Below are 23,644 nucleotides of genomic sequence, written 5' to 3'. Positions count from 1 at the left end.
AATTTCACATTAGCGCTTTGGTGCACTTACAAGGTTCGATTTATATTTGTAGATTGTATAAATAGTTTAATACACATAAGATGCAGCTAAAATTTGAACTTTTGGTAGCCAGTACTTTGGCGATATCTTTTGAAAATACCAGTAATAGCCAAGAAAAAACTGTTATCGTCATGCCGCCGCTTGCCGGCTGATGGTGTAAACAGCTGTGATTTGTTTTGCGGCTACGTAGCATAAACCGCAAAAAGCCATACCCGCAATGCTCTTAATTTAATTAGCAACAAATGGATAAGGTGCAATACAGCTGCTGAAATATGCCAAATATCTGGGAAAACGTTTACGTTATCGTTGCTGCGATCATGGTACTCAGCCTGGCCGATCAAGGAATCTCACACAAGCATTATACACGTACACGTAAATTGGAATTGCGGTAAGGAGCAACTTACTCCTCAGTATATAGACCTAGATTTGCAACTAAAATATCCGTGTGCCCATTTAGCGAGGATGTACGCCGCATGTTTCAGCATGCGTACGATGGCTACTTGACGTACGCCGGTAACTATGACGAACTGCGTCCGCTTACCTGCGATGGACATGATACGTGGGGCAGCTACTCACTGACGCTAATCGATGCACTCGATACGCTTGCCACCATGGGCAATTATACAGAATTTAGGCGCGTCTATACGTTGCTCACCGAGAAGATGGACTTTAATAAGGACATAAATGTGTCTGTGTTCGAGACGAACATACGCATAGTTGGCGGTCTTCTCTCGGCCCATTTGCTATCCCGCCGCTGTGGAGTTGAAGTCGAGCCCGGCTGGCCTTGCAGCGGTCCACTGCTGCGCATGGCCGAGGATGTGGCAAAGCGGCTGCTGCCTGCGTTTGACACCAACACGGGCATGCCCTATGGCACTGTGAATCTACGCTATGGCGTACCTAGCGGCGAAACCTCTGTCACCTGCACCGCCGGCGTGGGCACATTTCTGATTGAATTCGGCACTCTTAGCCGTCTAACTGGCAACACCATCTATGAGGAGGTAGCCTTGCAAGCCATCTATGCGCTCTGGGAACGACGCTCCTCCATTGGACTCTTTGGCAATCACATTGATGTGCAGAGCGGTCGCTGGACTGCGCTTGACTCTGGCATAGGTGCTGGAGTGGATTCGCTCTTCGAGTATCTGGTCAAGGGCGCCATATTGCTGAATCGTCCAGAGCTGATGGAGTTGTTTGGCGAGGCACGTGCACCCATTGAGAAATACATGCGCAAGGATCACTGGTACGTTTGGGTGGGCATGAACAAGGGCCATGTCACTCTACCAGTGTTCCAATCGCTCGAATCCTTCTGGCCGGGAATACTCAGCATTGTGGGCGACACGGAGCCAGCTGTGCGCACCATGTCACGCTATATCAGTGTTTGGAAGAAGTATGGATTTCTGCCTGAGTTCTTTAACATACCCGTAGGCGAGGCTGCGCCCAATCGTGAGATTTATCCACTGCGGCCGGAGCTAATAGAGTCCGCCATGTACCTGTATCGTGCCACTAAGAGTGAGCATCTGCTGGAGTTGGGTGAGCATATGCTGGAGACAATTGAATTTAGCGCCAAGACCAAGTGTGGCTACGCGACGGTGAGTTGGCCCTCTCACTCCCACGTTCACTATTTCACTCACACCCACTCACCATCTTTCTCTTGCCTCAATACGCTATATAAATCTCTCTTGCTTCGACACTTGCCTCTCACTCTTTATTAGGCATATTGCATATTTCTCTCTCTCTCTCTCTCTTGCTTTTGCTTATGTAAGAATGAGAGGATTTCTCTCTCTTTCTCTCTCTCTCTCTCTTTATCTAAAGATTACACTCATTCCACCTCGCCTTCTATGTGTTCATCTCTTTCGTACTCAAACTAATTATCGCTCTTTATAACAGATACGCAATGTGGTCACGCATGAGAAAGAGAATCGCATGGAATCCTTCTTTTTGGCCGAGACGACCAAATATCTCTATTTGCTCTTCGACGAGGACAACTTTCTGCATCACGCTGGCGACCCAAACCAGGGAGAGCTGCTGGGCAACGATAGCGATGTGTGCGTAGTGCAAGCAGGCGCTTATGTCTTCAACACGGAGGCACATCCCATGGACATGTCGGCGATTCATTGCTGTCACCAGCACAAACAGGATGTGTACGCGCAGTTGGACTTGCCCAGCTTTAGTCAAAAGTCGCTTTTCGAGCGACAGCGACAAAAGCGTTTGGCAGTGCAGGACAAGTGGACGCCAAAGTGCCAGAGTCAGAGTCAGAGTATAAGCGCCAAGGAAACGCTGGAGACGCCAGTCAAGCAGAGTCAGACGACCATGGCTGTGGATATAGAAGTGTTTGATGAGTTCCAGCAGCCGGCAGCGGAGATGCTTGTGGGCAACTTTGAGCGCATACGCGAGGAGCGTGAACTGAATCTGAGTCAGCCGCTGAGCTACAGGGCGAGGCAGCCACTGCATCGCAATCAGTTGACGCTAATCGATCTGGAGGACTTCTTTGCACAGCGTCGTGAGGATTTCGACAATGCAGCGGATACGCTCGACTATGTGCTTAAGTTCATGCGCAACTATACAATGGATGTGGCATTCATACGCGGCATGCAGCTCTACGATGGCAACATGACTCAGCTGCTAGGCGCTGGCGCGCAGCAAGACTACGAGGCACGCATGCGCACGCTGTGGCAGCTGTACGAGCTGGAGCAGCAGTTTGTTATAAATATACGGCTTATGGAACGGCTGCAGCTGCTGACCTATCAGGCGGAGAGCAGCGATATGCATCGCTTTCTATCACACATACTGCACGCTCTGGACGAGCTTAGCATGGGCATGCTGCGCAACGAGACGGAGCTAGGCAATCAGACGATGCGCCATCTGCTGCAGCAGACGCGCTACGACTACGAGCGCTCGCTGCTGAATACAACGGCGATGCAAGAATTCGTTGAACGTATTTATAGGCTGGGGAGCAATGAGACCAAGCGTAAGCTGCAGCTGCAGCCGCTGCTTAGCGCAGCAGAGATGATGCAGTTAGAAGCCGAAACGGAGCTGGCACCCGCGCAGTTGCATCAGCTTTTCAAATACACACGCCGCATGGTCGAGTTCCGCAAGCGCATGGCCGAGACAGTGGATCGACTGCAGAGCATTGTGCAGGGCCTAAGCACGCCCGCCACAACGCCACAACCGCAGCCAACGGCAAGTCCGCTGGCCAGTATGCCAATGCAGGAGCAGGACCAGCAGCAGCAGCAGAGCAAGCCGCTGCAGCAGCAGAAGCAGCAACAGTTGATGGTAACGCCACCAGCAGATGCTGGCTCTGTGTGGTCACAGTTTGTGCAAAATATTTTACGCAAAACGACAACGCAGCGCATCAAGTTCGATGAGGCGCTGCTGCTGGAGAAGACACGCAAGTCGCTGGAAAAGCATGCACATAAGCAGCTGGACTATGAGCTCTTCAGCTGCCGTCGACCCGGGTTTATTGAGAACTTTGCCTATCGCGAATACTATCCAGAGCCGCTCTGACAGCGGGCCAACTACAATAAGAATATATGCCGTAGTAGCAGCTTCAGAGGTTGCCGAAACCAATTAAACTACCTAAGCTGAGACACAGCTCCACATTGACTGAATTGTAGATAATTAAGCTAAAATTTTTGCATAAACAAAGGCGCAGTTATTGAGAATTTGTATAGTAGACGCTCGTTAATAGACAAAAGCATTTCCAAGGCATCGAATATGCTTAAGTTTAGAACTCTAAGTTCAAATTGTATAGCTTAACTAATTACATTTGTGTTTTTTTATTATTATTATTATTATTATTATTATTATTACATATATGCAACTAAAATATAAAAATTGTAATTTATAACAAAAGTGTTATTGCCTACTTAATGAGCGTCGACTGTTGTTGTATGTTATACATTTTGAACATTTGTCTATGTGTGTGTTTTCGGCTGCGTGCCTTTGTTTATTTATTATTATTGCCGCGCATTAATTGTTGTCTATATTTGTAACTAATTAAATGAGCATTTTTTATGTAATATATCACAGATATTGGCAAAATAATAATACATTTATCTATACTATATATCTTGTATGTTTTGGTTGACAGCCAGCGTGTCACGCAATGCCATTTAGTAACATTTGTTTATTTTTGGAAATCGCTGCATACTTCAAGGGTGCGCTACCTTTAAGCCTGCTACGATTTTCATTTTTTTTTACTACTCCATTCAATTTCCCACCTATTTGCTTGTGTAAACAAATGACGTGAAATAAACAGATGATGTAGATCAGCGCTCCCTCGCTCCACACTATTGCAAAATAATAAATGACAGGGCTTTGTGTGTGTGTGTGTGTGTGCTTGTTTGTTTTTGTATGTAGGTCACGCCGGCGTTTTGCCGCTTTGCCTTTGCCATTTTCTGATATGCGTTTGTATGTTTGTGGGTGCGTGTGTTCTTCAATGGCGAAATTGCCTGTCATGGACTGCAGTAATAACAGCAGCAAGTACAGAAAAAAAAAACAACAACAGCAGTATTAAGAATAGCAAAAGTTTAATGAGTTCAAGTTTTATAAATGAAAAGACGACTGGTGTCCTTGCAGCGCAAATCCCAATCAGACGTTATAGGCACGCTACGCGCCACAGACGTTTGCCAACTTGGCTTGGCTCAGTTTGTAAATGAAGCCAAAGGCAGCGTTACCGTCTGGTGAGGACGATGATGGCGATAGCCAGCAAAACGATCATTACGAGGGCGATCCACTTCCACTGCCCTATGCATTTGAAAAGGAACTCATTGACAAGTCGAATAGGCATATACGGCTTTGTAAAGACTTTGGGTCTTCCAAAAAAGGTATGTAATAAAAACATTTAAACTCATTTATTGTTATATTTTTTATTTCTATTTATTATACAGTTTATCCCATCACCACCAAGTTCTATGCCAAATATGAGCCGCAACCAATTTTACTGCAGCCAGCGCAGTCAAAGTTACCCGTTTATCCTTTGTTAGAATCACAAGTGTATGGCTGGATACCGTTACAATGCCAGGAGCTTGCCATTTATCTTAATGGTGTCCAGGCACCCAAGCTACGCTGCCGCATGACAATACACGGGGAACATATAACAGCTGGGCGTATTACTGAGCGCCCACCCTTTAATGGCCTGCAATTTGTATTGCATTAATTGTTATTTAGTATATATATTTGCTTGTGTTTTTTTCAAACCAAATAAATTTAATTTCAAGCCGTTAAAGTGTTGTAAATAGGTGGCAACGCCAACAGCGCCTAAGCAATTTCATTCCATCGTTTCTTGCAAATGCAGCCCCAACACCAATACACTGTCATCCAGGTGCATATTAGAAGCGGTGCAATCAACAAACAATTACACTTGCATGCTGATATTAGTTTGAATATTTAAAACTTTTGGTTTTATTTTTCAAAAAAGGCACAAAAATATATGCTTTTTAGAAATATACAAAAATCCAGCTTCCAACAATAGCCTAATTTTTTCCGAGCTTGGTTTTTCAGAAAGAGCTAATCTAACGGGAAAAACGCGAATTTGACAGATCTGATTAAAAATAAACAAATAAAATTACTATAAAAACTAAAGAGTAGCTTAGAAACAGGCACACGCCTGTTTAAGTTCACTGCATATACTGCCTCAAGCACATAACGCAGCGTGAAAATGGTAAGTGGCAGAAAGAGTCGAAATAACACTTGTTGCTGCTACAAATAAAATTGCCGGCACTTGTAACGCCCTAATGTGTTTATTTACAGAGTGAGCGCCCTACAGACCCTGCCACTTCCACTCGCGTTAAAAGTGAGCATGCAAAGCCTGTGAATCCTGAACAGCCTCTGGAATCTCTGCTTCAAGTCCTGTTTAAGCTTTGTAAATTCCGCGTCAAAGTTCAACGAACCCGTATTCAGAGCGTATTTGTTTTACAGGGCAGCAAGGACGTCACTTGTTCAGCGCCATCATGAACGAACTGGGTGGAAATGAGCTTCTGGATGCTGTGACCACATGGTGTGCCCAACATCCACATATAGCCATCTGCTTTGTTGCCGGCTTTTTTGTTTTCATTTTGCCGCTACTTATTATTTTTGGCATTGGTATGACCACGCTGGTTATGACTTTTGTTGGTATCCTGCTGCTGGAAGGTATTCTACACGTATTCAATCAAATTCTGCGCTTCTAATTTATATTTTCTTTTCAGGCACACTGATAACCGTTGTCTTTATGATATTCTTTGGCTGCATTGGCAGCTTAGCAATCGCATTCATTATCTTTGCACTCGTTGCCCACTTTGGCTTTTCAAAAATTGCCGATTCACAGAAGCCGAATTTAATTCAAATGAGTAATACCCATGGATTTTTCTAATTTGTTTATGTTACGATTGCGAACATTTATTTAAGTTTCGATTATGTGAACATACAAATACAAATACATATGTAAGTAGCAGCACTTTGTCTGTCTGTCGGTTAGTCCCTGTGTGTGTGTGCTTAACAGTCGGTATCGTACCAGGCAGCCAGGTTATTGTGTCGTTGTGGCGGTCGGCCAATGGATCCAAATCAAAGTAAAACTGCCCGCATACAATCTCGCCAACAATCCTGTCCATTAGAGTAGGGGCGAGTTTGGTGCCTCCCGCCAGATGGTGGAACACCAACACCGCCACCACCACCAGCAGCACCGCCCGCTGCATTGCCAGCACCACCACCTACTGGACTGCTGATCTCGAGACCTTGCATCGAATCTATTGGTAGAGTATCATATCCTGTCAAATAAAGAAAACAATAAGTAAGCGGTTTATACTTTCCACACTTCCAAAACTATTCAAAGATACATACACACGTATACGTATGTACATGCATACACTATACACATACATATAGCTTACATATGTTCTTGATCTATTGACTAAACTACAAACATTTGTTTGGATTTGGATTACATGCGCTCGATTCGGGTAAATATTTCCATGCGACAACTGAACTGAACTGAATATTTAATAATATAAATTTGCGAAAATATAAAACACTTTAATGGAACAGAAAATATTAAGTAAATCAGCTTTTAAATACATATTTCGGGAGCACCTTGATGATCTTCCTGTAATGTGTGCATTTGATATGATTATGGCAAATAGGATAAAGTTAATTGTGTTTTTATTTCGGAGGGGGTCACACTCAAGGGTCCGGTTATTCTATTACTTGACTTTGGCTTGGGGTTCACAAAGAAACGATTATTTTGATCAAGCATTACTTAACGGATTAGCGGATTAGAATATCTGAATATGCGTTGCATGTGATTTTGTGTGTGTGTTTGTTTAAATCTCTTAATAGATGCAGTTGGAATAAAGTTGAAAGTGATTGATAAGGGTTATTAGAGTTAATGGGGGTCAGGGCGGGCCTAGGCCGACTGGTGCAATAAGTAAACTCATCTTCTTTTTTACCCACACATATATAAGAATACACACATTGAGTTGCTTCAGCTTATGCAATAAGAGGGCGGGGCAGGGCGAGGCGAGGCTTGTTTTTGGTGTGCTTGCCCAGAGGAGCCCAGAGCTGGAATACATACCTTGCTGATGGAATGCGCGACCTCCGTGCGCACTGTGCACACTGGGCGGACCTTGTCCGTAGAGGCCCTCATATGCTTCTTCGGGTCCAAGCATATCCTGTGATCGAGTCAGATCGATGGGATCGGGTCGGATCGGATCGTAGAAACGTGGATGGTATTGGTGTGAGTGTGTGTTCGTTGTGGTGTCAATGGTTGTGTGTGTTTGTGTGTGTGTGTAAGGTGAGTTGGAGCCATGGGTTAATCAGTGAGTGGCGTTTTAGAGAGAGTGAGAGTGTGTGTGTGTTTGTGTTTATTTTTAATGGATCAGAAGTGAAAAGTTGTTAGGAAAGAAGAGACACAGAGGACACAGCACACAATTCGTTGTTGTTGTTGTGTTGCGTACAAAGAGATTTGGTGTGATTGTTGTTGGTGTATTGTAGTTGTTGTTGTTGATTGTTGATGATTGTTGTGTGAAATTTGAATTGTTTGATTTTTTGCACATAAAGTAAACATAAGAAAAGAAAAAGAAACGAAAATCAAAACAGAAATTAATTACAAAAATTATAAACTAAACAAGTTGTTAAATACTATTTACATAAATAGACAATCAATACAAAAGTAAAATAGAATCAAATTTAATATGAAGGGGATCATCTGAATTACCCCTGGAGATCACCCGCTTATATACGCTTATATATATTCTAGTGCCGATAACAGGTATCGATTGCTTGCAATCTCTAGTCTACTTAGGACTAACATTTTCAAAATGATAACGTAGATTATTCTCGACAAATACTTGGTACTTGAAACAATGGAGCAAACGTATTCGAATTCGTGAGATGATTGGTAATTCGATAACTTGAATACAATTATACCATATTTGATGTATATTTACATGTGCGTGTAAGGATTTGCTTATCCTATATGGATATATGCTATATGTATTTACAGATTCGAGTTGGGACTAAGGGAAGTGGGAGCTAACGCACCTGCAAGTCGGGACCCATGCCCAGGTCGGCGTTGGCCCAAATGTTGTTCTCTTCGCGGAGGAGCGAGTTGGTCAGCTCGATGGAGAGACGCTTCTTGTAGTCCTGCGGCTTGTCCTCGCTCATGCGGAAGAGTACAGCTGCTGCATAGGTGGCCACGCCCTCGTTGCGCGAGTGAAGCAAATCTGTAAGCGGCCCAGTGGCGCCCTCCCGACTTGCAGGTGCGTTAGCTCCCACTTCCCTTAGTCCCAACTCGAATCTGTAAATACATATAGCATATATCCATATAGGATAAGCAAATCCTTACACGCACATGTAAATATACATCAAATATGGTATAATTGTATTCAAGTTATCGAATTACCAATCATCTCACGAATTCGAATACGTTTGCTCCATTGTTTCAAGTACCAAGTATTTGTCGAGAATAATCTACGTTATCATTTTGAAAATGTTAGTCCTAAGTAGACTAGAGATTGCAAGCAATCGATACCTGTTATCGGCACTAGAATATATATAAGCGTATATAAGCGGGTGATCTCCAGGGGTAATTCAGATGATCCCCTTCATATTAAATTTGATTCTATTTTACTTTTGTATTGATTGTCTATTTATGTAAATAGTATTTAACAACTTGTTTAGTTTATAATTTTTGTAATTAATTTCTGTTTTGATTTTCGTTTCTTTTTCTTTTCTTATGTTTACTTTATGTGCAAAAAATCAAACAATTCAAATTTCACACAACAATCATCAACAATCAACAACAACAACTACAATACACCAACAACAATCACACCAAATCTCTTTGTACGCAACACAACAACAACAACGAATTGTGTGCTGTGTCCTCTGTGTCTCTTCTTTCCTAACAACTTTTCACTTCTGATCCATTAAAAATAAACACAAACACACACACACTCTCACTCTCTCTAAAACGCCACTCACTGATTAACCCATGGCTCCAACTCACCTTACACACACACACTAAATATGCTCTCACTGCGCTCATTCGGAGAGAAACAGCCTGACTGCCATAGGTCGGCCACTCGACTCCGCTATTCTAGACGTTGCCAGGCTCCGAAGCTGCATCGCAATATTCTAGTACGACGGCCACACGATGGCCCCCACATGAAACGCTACTATCCTCAAACCCACCCCTTTTAGATCCGGCGGCCAGCTCACAGAGCACGCCGGCTGCGACACGCTGTAAAAGAATAAGATGGATGCAATCCTTTCTTATTGCTAAATTCACGTTGAAGTTGAACTTACCTGAATGTTTTCAATCTCGTTGAAAAGCAAGCGCACGAAGATCGGAATGACCGATTGCTGGCGTATGAGAGCGCGATTGTGAGACTCCCGTGCCAGGATATGCAAGGCGCCAACTGTGCCTTCGACTATCTCCTCCATGCGTACGCCGTCGGCGTAGGCCGAGGGCTGCTGCGACCCAGTGGTGGCGATCGAGGATCGTTGCTGTTGACAAATAAAGAAAATGAGGTTGAGTCCAACATCCCAACAAAAGAGATCTCTACACTTACGCGCTCTGTATCCTGGAAGGCACGCATGAGCAGGCGCACTAGGTGGTGGATGGCGCCGTGCTCGCGCAAAGGCGCATGGTTGGCCGGACAGAGGGCCAGATTGCGAATGAGGCCGATGACGGCCTTGATGAGGGGCCAGCGGGATGGTGGATGCAAGAGCTTGACAATTACGGAGAGGCCGTAGTTGAGGCGAACCGCATTCTGGGCCAGCTCGGAGTCGACGTGGCGCGAGGTGAGGTGGCGCAGAGCGCAGACCGCTGGCTCGGTAATTTCTTCGCGATCACCGGCGTTGATGATGGTGCGAACGAGGGCGTCGACGCCGCCCACTTGGCAAACGGTTGCCTTGTTCCGCTGGTTGTTGCACGTCAGATTGGAGAGGATGCCGGCAGCACAGGTGACCACGTTGACGTCAGTGGAGCCAAGGACCTGTACGAGCGACTGCAATAGCGCCTCTAGTCCCTCCACCTTGGTGGCGGCATCTGAGAGGTTGCGCAGCGTCCAGAGGCAGTTCTGGACGAGGCGAGGTGACATGTTGCCCAGATGCATGGCCAGGGCCTGCATGCCGCCGGCGTCCACGATGGCCGGCTTGTTGCTCGAGCATACCGAGAGCACCTTGAGGACGCGTGAAGTTGTCCACAAGAGCTGCTTGTATTGCTCCGGCGCATGTATGCGCACCAGCTCAACACGCTCCGCTGGATTCACGCTAAGGCCGCAGGCCTGCCAGTATCTGCAGGCAGTCGGTGACGATGGCCAAGAACTTGACATTGTTGCGCTGGAGCAGCGTGACCATCTTCTGGAGGCCGCCGGCTAGGCGAACGGCCATCTTAGAGCCGTCCTGGTGCAGCAGCAGATTGTGAAGCGTCGTGATCGCGTAGAAGAGCACGCTCTCGACGGGTGAGGAGAGCAGCTTGACTAAAGCCGGTATGCCGCCGCTCTTGAAGATGGCTAGGAGACCCTGGCGATGGTGCGACAAGTTGTGGAGCGTGCCGACGGCGGCCTTGGTGCTCTCCAGGTCATTGCTGTTGGAGATGGCGCGCACGAGAGCGGCCACCATTTGGGGACTGTTCATGATGGCGTGACGGGAGGCCTCCTTCTTCGATAGCTGGTGAACCATCATGGCTGCTTGCGAGACGACCACCTGGTCCTCGTCGTTCAACAGCTTGATCAGCTCCGGTATAGCACGCGTGGCCAGCTCGGCGTCATCCTGGTAGTTGATCAGGTTGACCACGGCGTGCTTCAACATTTGCGAAGGCTCCGACAGCCGCTGCACGGCGGTTGGCTGTTGTGGGTCGAACTGTGTGGATGGTATTTCGATGCCCTCCTCGAGCGTCTCTGGGAACATAGCGGCGCGAACGCGTTGCGAGCGTGTCTGGCTCAGCTGTTGATTCATATCGTCCACCTGATCCTGTGTGAAGTTCTGTGGGAATCCGGTGTCCAGGTCGAACATCAGAGGATCGCCCTCCATTTCCTCGTCCTCCTTGCCAGACAGCGACGGCACCTGAGTAACGGCGCCCGAGTGAATACCAGAGTCGCCCAAGTACGAGTTCTGCTGCCACATCAGTGTCTGCTCCTTGGCCGACACCATCGGTGGCAAATCCGGCGGATTATACTGATTGTTGTGGGACACTGTAAGCAATTCAGAAAGGAAAGTAGCAATACTTAGTAATATTATAAAAACATAGAGTACAAAGAAATCCTCAGTTCCCAAGTCAACTATCTACGTGTTTGAATTCCTTCTATGCGACAGAGTGACAGCAAAGGCAGGAGGGGAAGAAAGCAGCGCAAGAACAGTAGCTGGCGACTTTGTGCATGGTAAACGTGACAGATTGGTCGCTGGAGGACATTTTGGCAAACTTTAAAGGCGACGTTATGTAAAACGAGAGCAAAGGCAAAGGAATGGAATGGGCGCGGGAGCAGGAGCGAAGGAGCGTGCCCTCAACGAGCAATCAAAGTGAACGAAAACTGAGCAATGAAGCCACGACGAATATGCCAATGTATGCATGTGTGTGTGTGTGTGCATGTGCATATAAACAGGAAAGAGAGGAGAGAGAAGGGGGAAGGAAGCTTTAAATGCGTCGTTGGGCGTTTTGTTTGCCACTTTGCCTTAATTATGCCTGCTCAGCAGTTCTCTTTATTTTTGATTTACGCTGTTTCTTATGCACTGCCGCAACTGACACGGCGAAGAGAGAGAGGGAAGTAGAAGGACGAATGCATTGCAAGTGCGCCGCGTGCGCCGCTTCATTTCCCAGATCGATTAAACGCACTTTATACTCTATTCTCAAGCGGGCCTAAGCCCACTCAAGTTGAAACTGCTTTTGCATTTGCTTCTGCTTCTGCTCTTGCTGCGCAAAAATACTCAAAGGGAAATAAAAAAACCCCAAACGTGTGCCGGCAGTCGAACAGCGACAGCGAATAATTGCAGCTCTCTTGCAACAAGTCAGAGAGAGTGAGAGAGTGCGCGAGAGAGATGCGAGATGAATAACTAGTGAGCACACATACCCATCCATCCATCCATCCATCCATCCACCCATTCACCCATTCACTCCCACACTCTTCTTAAAGCAGACGCTTGCAAATGAAGTGGCAACAACAACTGAGCGCTGTGGGAGTGAGAGATGCTACAAGGCGCAGCATTTTTTTTTTATTTTGCATTTCACTCAGGGGCAGCGTAAAATTGCAAAAAGCAAAGGGGAGCGAAGCGAAAGAGCAGCAAATGAACAAGCAAAGGGAGTGTGGAGGACTACAGTCAAATGGGAACGGCAACGGGAACAGGAACGAGAATTTAAATGGAAATTGTAAGGTAACGGGAATCCACGTAAATGCCATGCATTACATCTAAAAAAAATAAAACAGACAAAAGCAACAAACAACAAACATAAAGGGACGATAGATTGGAATACATTCAATGCTCTTTGCGTTTGGTTTTTTTTACGTTAATGCTTTGTTGCATTTCACAAGTTAAACTCCGAATTCAAATAACGTTATGAACACTTGGCACTTACTTGTACGGTTTTGGGCTGGCATGTAACTCATCTTGGTGATTAAGGCGATTCACACCACACCTGCAAATAAATAGAAATTCAATTAACAAATAGTATTTACAGGATCAGAAGTATTTAGGCTAAACTCTTTAACTAAGCATACAAACAATTAAACTCTCACAATTATTACAGCTGAACTTTAATTTAAAGCGGAGCTAAACCTTCTTGTGCACTATTCAAACTCCATCAGCTTATGCGGTGAGAGCAGGTAACCCAACTCGCTGAGAGCGAGCAGCAGTCGTTACTCACTTATTTCTTTCAACAACAGCAACAACAACAACTACAGCTATGCTTGTGTAGTATGTAGTATGTATGTATTGTGAAAACAAACATACACACACGTACACACACTTCCGCTGTGAGACAAAATTTCATACTTGTGATTGAATAAATGTTTTTTTATACGCTCCCATACGAAAGTAGGCTAATAAAGATACTTTTTAAATAGTTTTACCTGCAAAGTAGAGATCACACTCCCGTTTAAATATGCGCAAGTATGTATGTGTGTGTTTCTGTACTTTAACTCAATCCAGCGATTAACAACAACATTTAATTGAGACACGCAACAAACAAATCACTGTTTTTTCAACGTTTTTAGTTGTTGCACAAGCAAAAAATATGCAAAATATTTATCTATTCTTGAATTCTCTTTACAGTTTTATGCTTTTCTGTGACAAGCTTTGCACTGCTTCTTGGCACAAGCAGCCAAAGAAGCGAACGACCAGCACCGAACGAAATAAACAAGTGACTGGAAATCGGAGAGAACGACGCCGCAGCAGCAGCGTTGCATGTACATAAACACACACACATGCAAGAACACTCACACGGATACAAGGTGCAGTGGGAGAGCAGATAGAGAGAAAGAGAGAGATGTATGTTGAGAGTAGAAACTCCAATGCAGGTCGACATCGACAGTGTTGCCATATGATACGATGACGAACAATATACTTTTTACAGAAACTCCATAGTTGTAATTAATACTTGCATTCACAAATTATCACACATAAGTTAATACATACTAACATATGCATATATATATTTTCAACATATTACATTTATGTTAATTGTGCATTTGTTTAAATACTTTGTATGTTATCTGACAACTTCACTACACACATACGCAGCTACATAAATGTATCTAATTCTTTCTTGGCGTTTACCTGCAGTCACACAGATGCGCACATATTTACATCTAGATATTTATTTAATGTAGCTTAAATTATAATATACTTAATTAAAGATCTACTAATATAAGTTGTTTATGTTGTTAATTTCTATGTATGCATATTCAACATGGAGAATGCTCATACACACGCACACATACACACATGTACTACCACACCCCCGCTGCTGACCCAGTATACCTTCGTTTACCACTCACAGCTTTCTTACATGTTTTCTTATGCTAACTCCTAAATCCTACTTTAAAGCTAGTTAATTCCATTTCACTGATTACAAATACGTTATCCGTTTAAAACTTACCGCGTCAGTAAATATATGAGCTGCTTTTAAGCAGGTTTTATTTAATTAAACGCACTTTAAATACACAAGTTGATACAAACAAATTTTCCAGCGAAAATCAAGTATGTGTATACTAGAGCTGGAACAAGCAGCGATTATATGTATATCGATATTTCAATCCTATTCAAAATTGTTGAAGCATCGATGCTTTGTTTGATTTCTGATAGCCTTCAAATACAGCATTGTAAAATTATGGGTTTAGTAAGCATGGTACCATGTTAAGTTATTATGAGAGCCAGAATCAAATAATCTTTTAAAATGCGTGCTATAAAAACATCGGAGTGGACATGTCCGATTACAAACAATTCAAGTAACAACTACAGCTTTCAGCACACTGTCATCCACGGTCAGCCAATACATACACACACACACTTAGTTTTGACTGGAAAATTTGTTTGCATCAACTTGTGTACTTAAAGTGCGTTTAATTAAATAAAACCTGCTTAAAAGCAGCTCATATATTTACTGACGCGGTAAGTTTTAAACGGATAACGTATTTGTAATCAGTGAAATGGAATTAACTAGCTTTAAAGTAGGATTTAGGAGTTAGCATAAGAAAACATGTAAGAAAGCTGTGAGTGGTAAACGAAGGTATACTGGGTCAGCAGCGGGGGTGTGGTAGTACATGTGTGTATGTGTGCGTGTGTATGAGCATTCTCCATGTTGAATATGCATACATAGAAATTAACAACATAAACAACTTATATTAGTAGATCTTTAATTAAGTATATTATAATTTAAGCTACATTAAATAAATATCTAGATGTAAATATGTGCGCATCTGTGTGACTGCAGGTAAACGCCAAGAAAGAATTAGATACATTTATGTAGCTGCGTATGTGTGTAGTGAAGTTGTCAGATAACATACAAAGTATTTAAACAAATGCACAATTAACATAAATGTAATATGTTGAAAATATATATATGCATATGTTAGTATGTATTAACTTATGTGTGATAATTTGTGAATGCAAGTATTAATTACAACTATGGAGTTTCTGTAAAAAGTATATTGTTCGTCATCGTATCATATGGCAACACTGTCGATGTCGACCTGCATTGGAGTTTCTACTCTCAACATACATCTCTCTCTTTCTCTCTATCTGCTCTCCCACTGCACCTTGTATCCGTGTGAGTGTTCTTGCATGTGTGTGTGTTTATGTACATGCAACGCTGCTGCTGCGGCGTCGTTCTCTCCGATTTCCAGTCACTTGTTTATTTCGTTCGGTGCTGGTCGTTCGCTTCTTTGGCTGCTTGTGCCAAGAAGCAGTGCAAAGCTTGTCACAGAAAAGCATAAAACTGTAAAGAGAATTCAAGAATAGATAAATATTTTGCATATTTTTTGCTTGTGCAACAACTAAAAACGTTGAAAAAACAGTGATTTGTTTGTTGCGTGTCTCAATTAAATGTTGTTGTTAATCGCTGGATTGAGTTAAAGTACAGAAACACACACATACATACTTGCGCATATTTAAACGGGAGTGTGATCTCTACTTTGCAGGTAAAACTATTTAAAAAGTATCTTTATTAGCCTACTTTCGTATGGGAGCGTATAAAAAAACATTTATTCAATCACAAGTATGAAATTTTGTCTCACAGCGGAAGTGTGTGTACGTGTGTGTATGTTTGTTTTCACAATACATACATACTACATACTACACAAGCATAGCTGTAGTTGTTGTTGTTGCTGTTGTTGAAAGAAATAAGTGAGTAACGACTGCTGCTCGCTCTCAGCGAGTTGGGTTACCTGCTCTCACCGCATAAGCTGATGGAGTTTGAATAGTGCACAAGAAGGTTTAGCTCCGCTTTAAATTAAAGTTCAGCTGTAATAATTGTGAGAGTTTAATTGTTTGTATGCTTAGTTAAAGAGTTTAGCCTAAATACTTCTGATCCTGTAAATACTATTTGTTAATTGAATTTCTATTTATTTGCAGGTGTGGTGTGAATCGCCTTAATCACCAAGATGAGTTACATGCCAGCCCAAAACCGTACAAGTAAGTGCCAAGTGTTCATAACGTTATTTGAATTCGGAGTTTAACTTGTGAAATGCAACAAAGCATTAACGTAAAAAAAACCAAACGCAAAGAGCATTGAATGTATTCCAATCTATCGTCCCTTTATGTTTGTTGTTTGTTGCTTTTGTCTGATTTATTTTTTTTAGATGTAATGCATGGCATTTACGTGGATTCCCGTTACCTTACAATTTCCATTTAAATTCTCGTTCCTGTTCCCGTTGCCGTTCCCATTTGACTGTAGTCCTCCACACTCCCTTTGCTTGTTCATTTGCTGCTCTTTCGCTTCGCTCCCCTTTGCTTTTTGCAATTTTACGCTGCCCCTGAGTGAAATGCAAAATAAAAAAAAAATGCTGCGCCTTGTAGCATCTCTCACTCCCACAGCGCTCAGTTGTTGTTGCCACTTCATTTGCAAGCGTCTGCTTTAAGAAGAGTGTGGGAGTGAATGGGTGAATGGGTGGATGGATGGATGGATGGATGGATGGGTATGTGTGCTCACTAGTTATTCATCTCGCATCTCTCTCGCGCACTCTCTCACTCTCTCTGACTTGTTGCAAGAGAGCTGCAATTATTCGCTGTCGCTGTTCGACTGCCGGCACACGTTTGGGGTTTTTTTATTTCCCTTTGAGTATTTTTGCGCAGCAAGAGCAGAAGCAGAAGCAAATGCAAAAGCAGTTTCAACTTGAGTGGGCTTAGGCCCGCTTGAGAATAGAGTATAAAGTGCGTTTAATCGATCTGGGAAATGAAGCGGCGCACGCGGCGCACTTGCAATGCATTCGTCCTTCTACTTCCCTCTCTCTCTTCGCCGTGTCAGTTGCGGCAGTGCATAAGAAACAGCGTAAATCAAAAATAAAGAGAACTGCTGAGCAGGCATAATTAAGGCAAAGTGGCAAACAAAACGCCCAACGACGCATTTAAAGCTTCCTTCCCCCTTCTCTCTCCTCTCTTTCCTGTTTATATGCACATGCACACACACACACACATGCATACATTGGCATATTCGTCGTGGCTTCATTGCTCAGTTTTCGTTCACTTTGATTGCTCGTTGAGGGCACGCTCCTTCGCTCCTGCTCCCGCGCCCATTCCATTCCTTTGCCTTTGCTCTCGTTTTACATAACGTCGCCTTTAAAGTTTGCCAAAATGTCCTCCAGCGACCAATCTGTCACGTTTACCATGCACAAAGTCGCCAGCTACTGTTCTTGCGCTGCTTTCTTCCCCTCCTGCCTTTGCTGTCACTCTGTCGCATAGAAGGAATTCAAACACGTAGATAGTTGACTTGGGAACTGAGGATTTCTTTGTACTCTATGTTTTTATAATATTACTAAGTATTGCTACTTTCCTTTCTGAATTGCTTACAGTGTCCCACAACAATCAGTATAATCCGCCGGATTTGCCACCGATGGTGTCGGCCAAGGAGCAGACGCTGATGTGGCAGCAGAACTCGTACTTGGGCGACTCTGGTATTCACTCGGGCGCCGTTACTCAGGTGCCGTCGCTGTCTGGCAAGGAGGACGAGGAAATGGAGGGCGATCCTCTGATGTTCGACCTGGACACCGGATTCCCACAGAACTTCACACAGGATCAGGTGGACGATATGAATCAACAGCTGAGCCAGACACGCTCGCAACGCGTTCGCGCCGCTATGTTCCCAGAGACGCTCGAGGAGGGCATCGAAATACCATCCACACAGTTCGACCCACAACAGCCAACCGCCGTGCAGCGGCTGTCGGAGCCTTCGCAAATGTTGAAGCACGCCGTGGTCAACCTGATCAACTACCAGGATGACGCCGAGCTGGCCACGCGTGCTATACCGGAGCTGATCAAGCTGTTGAACGACGAGGACCAGGTGGTCGTCTCGCAAGCAGCCATGATGGTTCACCAGCTATCGAAGAAGGAGGCCTCCCGTCACGCCATCATGAACAGTCCCCAAATGGTGGCCGCTCTCGTGCGCGCCATCTCCAACAGCAATGACCTGGAGAGCACCAAGGCCGCCGTCGGCACGCTCCACAACTTGTCGCACCATCGCCAGGGTCTCCTAGCCATCTTCAAGAGCGGCGGCATACCGGCTTTAGTCAAGCTGCTCTCCTCACCCGTCGAGAGCGTGCTCTTCTACGCGATCACGACGCTTCACAATCTGCTGCTGCACCAGGACGGCTCTAAGATGGCCGTTCGCCTAGCCGGCGGCCTCCAGAAGATGGTCACGCTGCTCCAGCGCAACAATGTCAAGTTCTTGGCCATCGTCACCGACTGCCTGCAGATACTGGCATATGGCAACCAGGAGAGCAAATTGATCATCCTCGCCTCAGGCGGGCCCAACGAGCTGGTGCGCATCATGCGCTCCTACGACTACGAGAAGCTCTTGTGGACAACTTCACGCGTCCTCAAGGTGCTCTCGGTATGCTCGAGCAACAAGCCGGCCATCGTGGACGCCGGCGGCATGCAGGCCCTGGCCATGCATCTGGGCAACATGTCACCTCGCCTCGTCCAGAACTGCCTCTGGACGCTGCGCAACCTCTCAGATGCCGCCACCAAGGTGGAGGGACTAGAGGCGCTATTGCAGTCGCTCGTACAGGTCCTTGGCTCCACTGACGTCAACGTGGTCACCTGTGCTGCCGGCATCCTCTCCAATCTGACGTGCAACAACCAGCGGAACAAGGCAACCGTTTGCCAAGTGGGCGGCGTCGACGCCCTCGTTCGCACCATCATCAACGCCGGTGATCGCGAAGAAATTACCGAGCCAGCGGTCTGCGCTCTGCGCCACCTCACCTCGCGCCACGTCGACTCCGAGCTGGCCCAGAATGCGGTTCGCCTCAACTACGGCCTCTCCGTAATTGTCAAGCTCTTGCATCCACCATCCCGCTGGCCCCTCATCAAGGCCGTCATCGGCCTCATTCGCAATCTGGCCCTCTGTCCGGCCAACCATGCGCCTTTGCGCGAGCACGGCGCCATCCACCACCTAGTGCGCCTGCTCATGCGTGCCTTCCAGGATACAGAGCGCGTAAGTGTAGAGATCTCTTTTGTTGGGATGTTGGACTCAACCTCATTTTCTTTATTTGTCAACAGCAACGATCCTCGATCGCCACCACTGGGTCGCAGCAGCCCTCGGCCTACGCCGACGGCGTACGCATGGAGGAGATAGTCGAAGGCACAGTTGGCGCCTTGCATATCCTGGCACGGGAGTCTCACAATCGCGCTCTCATACGCCAGCAATCGGTCATTCCGATCTTCGTGCGCTTGCTTTTCAACGAGATTGAAAACATTCAGGTAAGTTCAACTTCAACGTGAATTTAGCAATAAGAAAGGATTGCATCCATCTTATTCTTTTACAGCGTGTCGCAGCCGGCGTGCTCTGTGAGCTGGCCGCCGATAAAGAGGGGGCTGAGATAATCGAGCAGGAGGGCGCCACTGGGCCGCTTACAGATTTGCTTCACTCGCGCAACGAGGGCGTGGCCACCTATGCAGCAGCTGTACTCTTCCGCATGAGCGAGGACAAGCCGCAGGACTACAAGAAGCGTCTCTCCATCGAGCTGACCAACTCGCTCCTCCGCGAAGAGAACAACATTTGGGCCAACGCCGACCTGGGCATGGGTCCCGACTTGCAGGTGCGTTAGCTCCCACTTCCCTTAGTCCCAACTCGAATCTGTAAATACATATAGCATATATCCATATAGGATAAGCAAATCCTTACACGCACATGTAAATATACATCAAATATGGTATAATTGTATTCAAGTTATCGAATTACCAATCATCTCACGAATTCGAATACGTTTGCTCCATTGTTTCAAGTACCAAGTATTTGTCGAGAATAATCTACGTTATCATTTTGAAAATGTTAGTCCTAAGTAGACTAGAGATTGCAAGCAATCGATACCTGTTATCGGCACTAGAATATATATAAGCGTATATAAGCGGGTGATCTCCAGGGGAAATTCAGATGATCCCCTTCATATTAAATTTGATTCTATTTTACTTTTGTATTGATTGTCTATTTATGTAAATAGTATTTAACAACTTGTTTAGTTTATAATTTTTGTAATTAATTTCTGTTTTGATTTTCGTTTCTTTTTCTTTTCTTATGTTTACTTTATGTGCAAAAAATCAAACAATTCAAATTTCACACAACAATCATCAACAATCAACAACAACAACTACAATACACCAACAACAATCACACCAAATCTCTTTGTACGCAACACAACAACAACAACGAATTGTGTGCTGTGTCCTCTGTGTCTCTTCTTTCCTAACAACTTTTCACTTCTGATCCATTAAAAATAAACACAAACACACACACACTCTCACTCTCTCTAAAACGCCACTCACTGATTAACCCATGGCTCCAACTCACCTTACACACACACACAAACACACACAACCATTGACACCACAACGAACACACACTCACACCAATACCATCCACGTTTCTACGATCCGATCCGACCCGATCCCATCGATCTGACTCGATCACAGGATATGCTTGGACCCGAAGAAGCATATGAGGGCCTCTACGGACAAGGTCCGCCCAGTGTGCACAGTGCGCACGGAGGTCGCGCATTCCATCAGCAAGGTATGTATTCCAGCTCTGGGCTCCTCTGGGCAAGCACACCAAAAACAAGCCTCGCCTCGCCCTGCCCCGCCCTCTTATTGCATAAGCTGAAGCAACTCAATGTGTGTATTCTTATATATGTGTGGGTAAAAAAGAAGATGAGTTTACTTATTGCACCAGTCGGCCTAGGCCCGCCCTGACCCCCATTAACTCTAATAACCCTTATCAATCACTTTCAACTTTATTCCAACTGCATCTATTAAGAGATTTAAACAAACACACACACAAAATCACATGCAACGCATATTCAGATATTCTAATCCGCTAATCCGTTAAGTAATGCTTGATCAAAATAATCGTTTCTTTGTGAACCCCAAGCCAAAGTCAAGTAATAGAATAACCGGACCCTTGAGTGTGACCCCCTCCGAAATAAAAACACAATTAACTTTATCCTATTTGCCATAATCATATCAAATGCACACATTACAGGAAGATCATCAAGGTGCTCCCGAAATATGTATTTAAAAGCTGATTTACTTAATATTTTCTGTTCCATTAAAGTGTTTTATATTTTCGCAAATTTATATTATTAAATATTCAGTTCAGTTCAGTTGTCGCATGGAAATATTTACCCGAATCGAGCGCATGTAATCCAAATCCAAACAAATGTTTGTAGTTTAGTCAATAGATCAAGAACATATGTAAGCTATATGTATGTGTATAGTGTATGCATGTACATACGTATACGTGTGTATGTATCTTTGAATAGTTTTGGAAGTGTGGAAAGTATAAACCGCTTACTTATTGTTTTCTTTATTTGACAGGATATGATACTCTACCAATAGATTCGATGCAAGGTCTCGAGATCAGCAGTCCAGTAGGTGGTGGTGCTGGCAATGCAGCGGGCGGTGCTGCTGGTGGTGGTGGCGGTGTTGGTGCTTCCCCCATCTGGCGGAGCACCCACATCGCCCTACTCCATGGACATGGATGTTGGCGAGATTGATGCGGGCGCTTTGAACTTTGATTTGGATGCCATGCCGACGCCACCCAACGACAACAATAACCTGGCTGCCTGGTACGATACCGACTGTTAAGCACACACACTGACAGACCGACAAACAAGACAGACAATTGTCTCTCAGCACTTTAAAGTGCTGCTACTTACATATGTATTTGTATTTGTATGTTCAAATAATGGAAACTTAAATAAATGTTCGCAATAGTAACATAACTACACTATAATATAACAAACAAACAATTGTTTAACATTTAAACAACATATATTTATTTGAATTATATATGTGTAAACTACAAATGCTTGCCGAACCACTTGTGGTCCACTGGCTTTAGCCAACGATGGCAACCATTTAGATTATTTTGTATGACATATTTCATAGTGAACGGATTTTGGTTCTGACGTGCCAGGCGCTCTTCATCCAACTTCTGCTCGTCAAGCATCTGCTGGGATACAACGGTAGCTTGGAAGGGCAGTTGATTGGCGACCTGCTGGAGGAATCCCTTGCATTCAACGAATTCGCACTTGCCAGCAATTTCCACAATGACACGTCCCGCCTTGATGGGCGTTACATAGTGGTCAATGGCACCTTTGCCGCCGCCCATGCGCTGGCCCTGACCCTTCTTGGTAATTGGCTGCCAGGGCGCTGGAACACGCCAGGTGGCAAACATTGTGTTGATGTTCATCTTACGACCAATGGTTAGACGCATCATTTCATAGTGACCCCAACGCAAGCGTCCGCCGCCCGTTGCAACAATGGCATACTGTTTATGGAGCAGTTCATTGTGTACTAGCTCGGGACCACGCATGTAACGTAGTCTCTTCTGCATTTTTGGTGGACGCAAGTTCGGAGGATGCTGTGGCTGGCGTTCCATAATACGGAGCTTTGGTCGCTCCACCTTCTCAATATCTAAAGCAGTACAATAAGTTAAGTTGTGTATAATTTATATTATGTATTACTTACTTTCATATTTAATTGGAGGTGGGAAATATTTTAGCCCGGCAATGCAGGTGTAGTTTGTGTTGGCAGCTGCTAATAAGTAATATATTGAATAAAACATTGTTAAATGCCGTATTATCAGCTCACTTACATGTAAGACTATTTTTGCAGAGCTGTGTCAACGTCTTTAGGCACCACATGATGTTATTTCTTATAAATATTTATAAATGACTGCTTGAAAATACAGCAACCTGGTCTGTTGAATAACAACAATCAACAGAACATGTTAAATTGATTGCGTTTTCATCGTATATTACAACCACTGTAAAGTACAAGTGTATTATTAAGGTGTAAATCGTTACGTACTGTCATCCAGTATAGACAGGCGGGATGGTTAAACAACAAAACAAAATTTCTTATAAATCAATTTATTTATTTATCTATTTAGTTAAAAATGGCTTGAAAGTTGTGTACCATTTAT

At 44.4% G+C, this 23,644-nt stretch overlaps 6 protein-coding genes across 7 annotated transcripts; 4 read left to right on the top strand and 2 right to left on the bottom strand.

The window, feature by feature from the left end:
* The first annotated feature begins 246 nt into the window (after nt 1-246).
* Nucleotides 247-3,749, top strand: LOC108605565 (ER degradation-enhancing alpha-mannosidase-like protein 2). Its single transcript, XM_017995332.1, has 3 exons — nt 247-427; nt 497-1,625; nt 1,924-3,749. Exons 1-3 carry the CDS (start codon nt 312-314, stop codon nt 3,538-3,540), a joined length of 2,862 nt encoding a protein of 953 aa, XP_017850821.1. The 5' UTR covers nt 247-311; the 3' UTR covers nt 3,541-3,749.
* Nucleotides 3,750-4,690: 941 nt separating this feature from the next.
* On the top strand, nt 4,691-5,194 carry LOC108605341. The gene is made up of 2 exons (XM_017995011.1): nt 4,691-4,862; nt 4,926-5,194. The coding sequence occupies exons 1-2, from the start codon at nt 4,691-4,693 to the stop codon at nt 5,192-5,194; spliced, it is 441 nt and encodes a 146-aa protein (XP_017850500.1).
* Nucleotides 5,195-5,479: 285 nt separating this feature from the next.
* Nucleotides 5,480-6,412, top strand: LOC108606863. Its single transcript, XM_017997367.2, has 4 exons — nt 5,480-5,698; nt 5,788-5,899; nt 5,956-6,168; nt 6,225-6,412. Exons 1-4 carry the CDS (start codon nt 5,696-5,698, stop codon nt 6,386-6,388), a joined length of 492 nt encoding a protein of 163 aa, XP_017852856.1. The 5' UTR covers nt 5,480-5,695; the 3' UTR covers nt 6,389-6,412.
* Nucleotides 6,413-6,438: 26 nt separating this feature from the next.
* LOC108606864 (armadillo segment polarity protein) lies at nt 6,439-14,713 on the bottom strand. The gene is given in 11 exon segments (XM_033294569.1): nt 6,439-6,566; nt 6,569-6,626; nt 6,628-6,782; nt 7,586-7,682; nt 8,554-8,791; nt 9,702-9,754; nt 9,820-10,020; nt 10,086-10,770; nt 10,772-11,711; nt 13,088-13,147; nt 14,609-14,713. Coding segments are annotated over 10 exon segments (2,514 nt in total). The 5' UTR covers nt 13,119-13,147; nt 14,609-14,713; the 3' UTR covers nt 6,439-6,510.
* Nucleotides 14,714-15,015: 302 nt separating this feature from the next.
* Nucleotides 15,016-22,455, top strand: LOC108606809 (armadillo segment polarity protein). The gene is given in 8 exon segments (XM_017997278.2): nt 15,016-15,120; nt 16,582-16,641; nt 18,018-19,657; nt 19,723-19,923; nt 19,989-20,261; nt 21,133-21,229; nt 22,033-22,147; nt 22,149-22,455. Coding segments are annotated over 7 exon segments (2,511 nt in total). The 5' UTR covers nt 15,016-15,120; nt 16,582-16,610; the 3' UTR covers nt 22,303-22,455.
* A 37-nt stretch (nt 22,456-22,492) lies between these two features.
* Nucleotides 22,493-23,435, bottom strand: LOC108606810 (39S ribosomal protein L16, mitochondrial). 2 transcript variants are annotated; one of them, XM_017997282.1, is made up of 3 exons: nt 23,315-23,435; nt 23,188-23,256; nt 22,493-23,133 (listed from the first exon to the last, which is right to left on the bottom strand). In XM_017997282.1, exons 1-3 carry the CDS (start codon nt 23,361-23,363, stop codon nt 22,517-22,519), a joined length of 735 nt encoding a protein of 244 aa, XP_017852771.1. In that variant the 5' UTR covers nt 23,364-23,435; the 3' UTR covers nt 22,493-22,516. The 2 variants fall into 2 exon arrangements, with proteins under 2 accessions (XP_017852771.1, XP_017852772.1); XM_017997283.2 differs by having other exon boundaries at nt 23,188-23,253.
* Between the last annotated feature and the right edge of the window lie 209 nt (nt 23,436-23,644).

Source organism: Drosophila busckii, chromosome X (genome assembly GCF_011750605.1).
Source record: "Drosophila busckii strain San Diego stock center, stock number 13000-0081.31 chromosome X, ASM1175060v1, whole genome shotgun sequence".
NCBI classification, from domain to species: Eukaryota; Metazoa; Arthropoda; class Insecta; order Diptera; family Drosophilidae; genus Drosophila; species Drosophila busckii.
Note: the sequence above shows the minus strand (reverse complement) of the source record. Positions and strands in the feature narration are given on the sequence as shown.

Excerpts from the sequence above, each read along its gene's own strand:
- LOC108605565 (XM_017995332.1), top strand. The coding sequence starts at position 312 with ATGCCAAATATCTGGGAAAACGTTTACGTTATCGTTGCTGCGATCATG. Across the intron at positions 428-496 it reads ACACGTAAATTGGAATTGCG|CGAGGATGTACGCCGCATGT; the intron begins GTAAGGAGCAAC and ends GTGCCCATTTAG. Across the intron at positions 1,626-1,923 it reads CCAAGTGTGGCTACGCGACG|ATACGCAATGTGGTCACGCA; the intron begins GTGAGTTGGCCC and ends TCTTTATAACAG.
- LOC108605341 (XM_017995011.1), top strand. The coding sequence starts at position 4,691 with ATGAAGCCAAAGGCAGCGTTACCGTCTGGTGAGGACGATGATGGCGAT. Across the intron at positions 4,863-4,925 it reads CTTTGGGTCTTCCAAAAAAG|TTTATCCCATCACCACCAAG; the intron begins GTATGTAATAAA and ends TTTATTATACAG.
- LOC108606810 (XM_017997282.1), bottom strand. The coding sequence starts at position 23,363 with ATGTGGTGCCTAAAGACGTTGACACAGCTCTGCAAAAATAGTCTTACA. Across the intron at positions 23,257-23,314 it reads CTGCAAAAATAGTCTTACAT|CAGCTGCCAACACAAACTAC; the intron begins GTAAGTGAGCTG and ends ATTACTTATTAG. Across the intron at positions 23,134-23,187 it reads ACCTCCAATTAAATATGAAA|ATATTGAGAAGGTGGAGCGA; the intron begins GTAAGTAATACA and ends GTACTGCTTTAG.
- LOC108606863 (XM_017997367.2), top strand. Across the intron at positions 5,900-5,955 it reads TCAAGTCCTGTTTAAGCTTT|GGCAGCAAGGACGTCACTTG; the intron begins GTAAATTCCGCG and ends TTTGTTTTACAG. Across the intron at positions 6,169-6,224 it reads TGGTATCCTGCTGCTGGAAG|GCACACTGATAACCGTTGTC; the intron begins GTATTCTACACG and ends TTTTCTTTTCAG.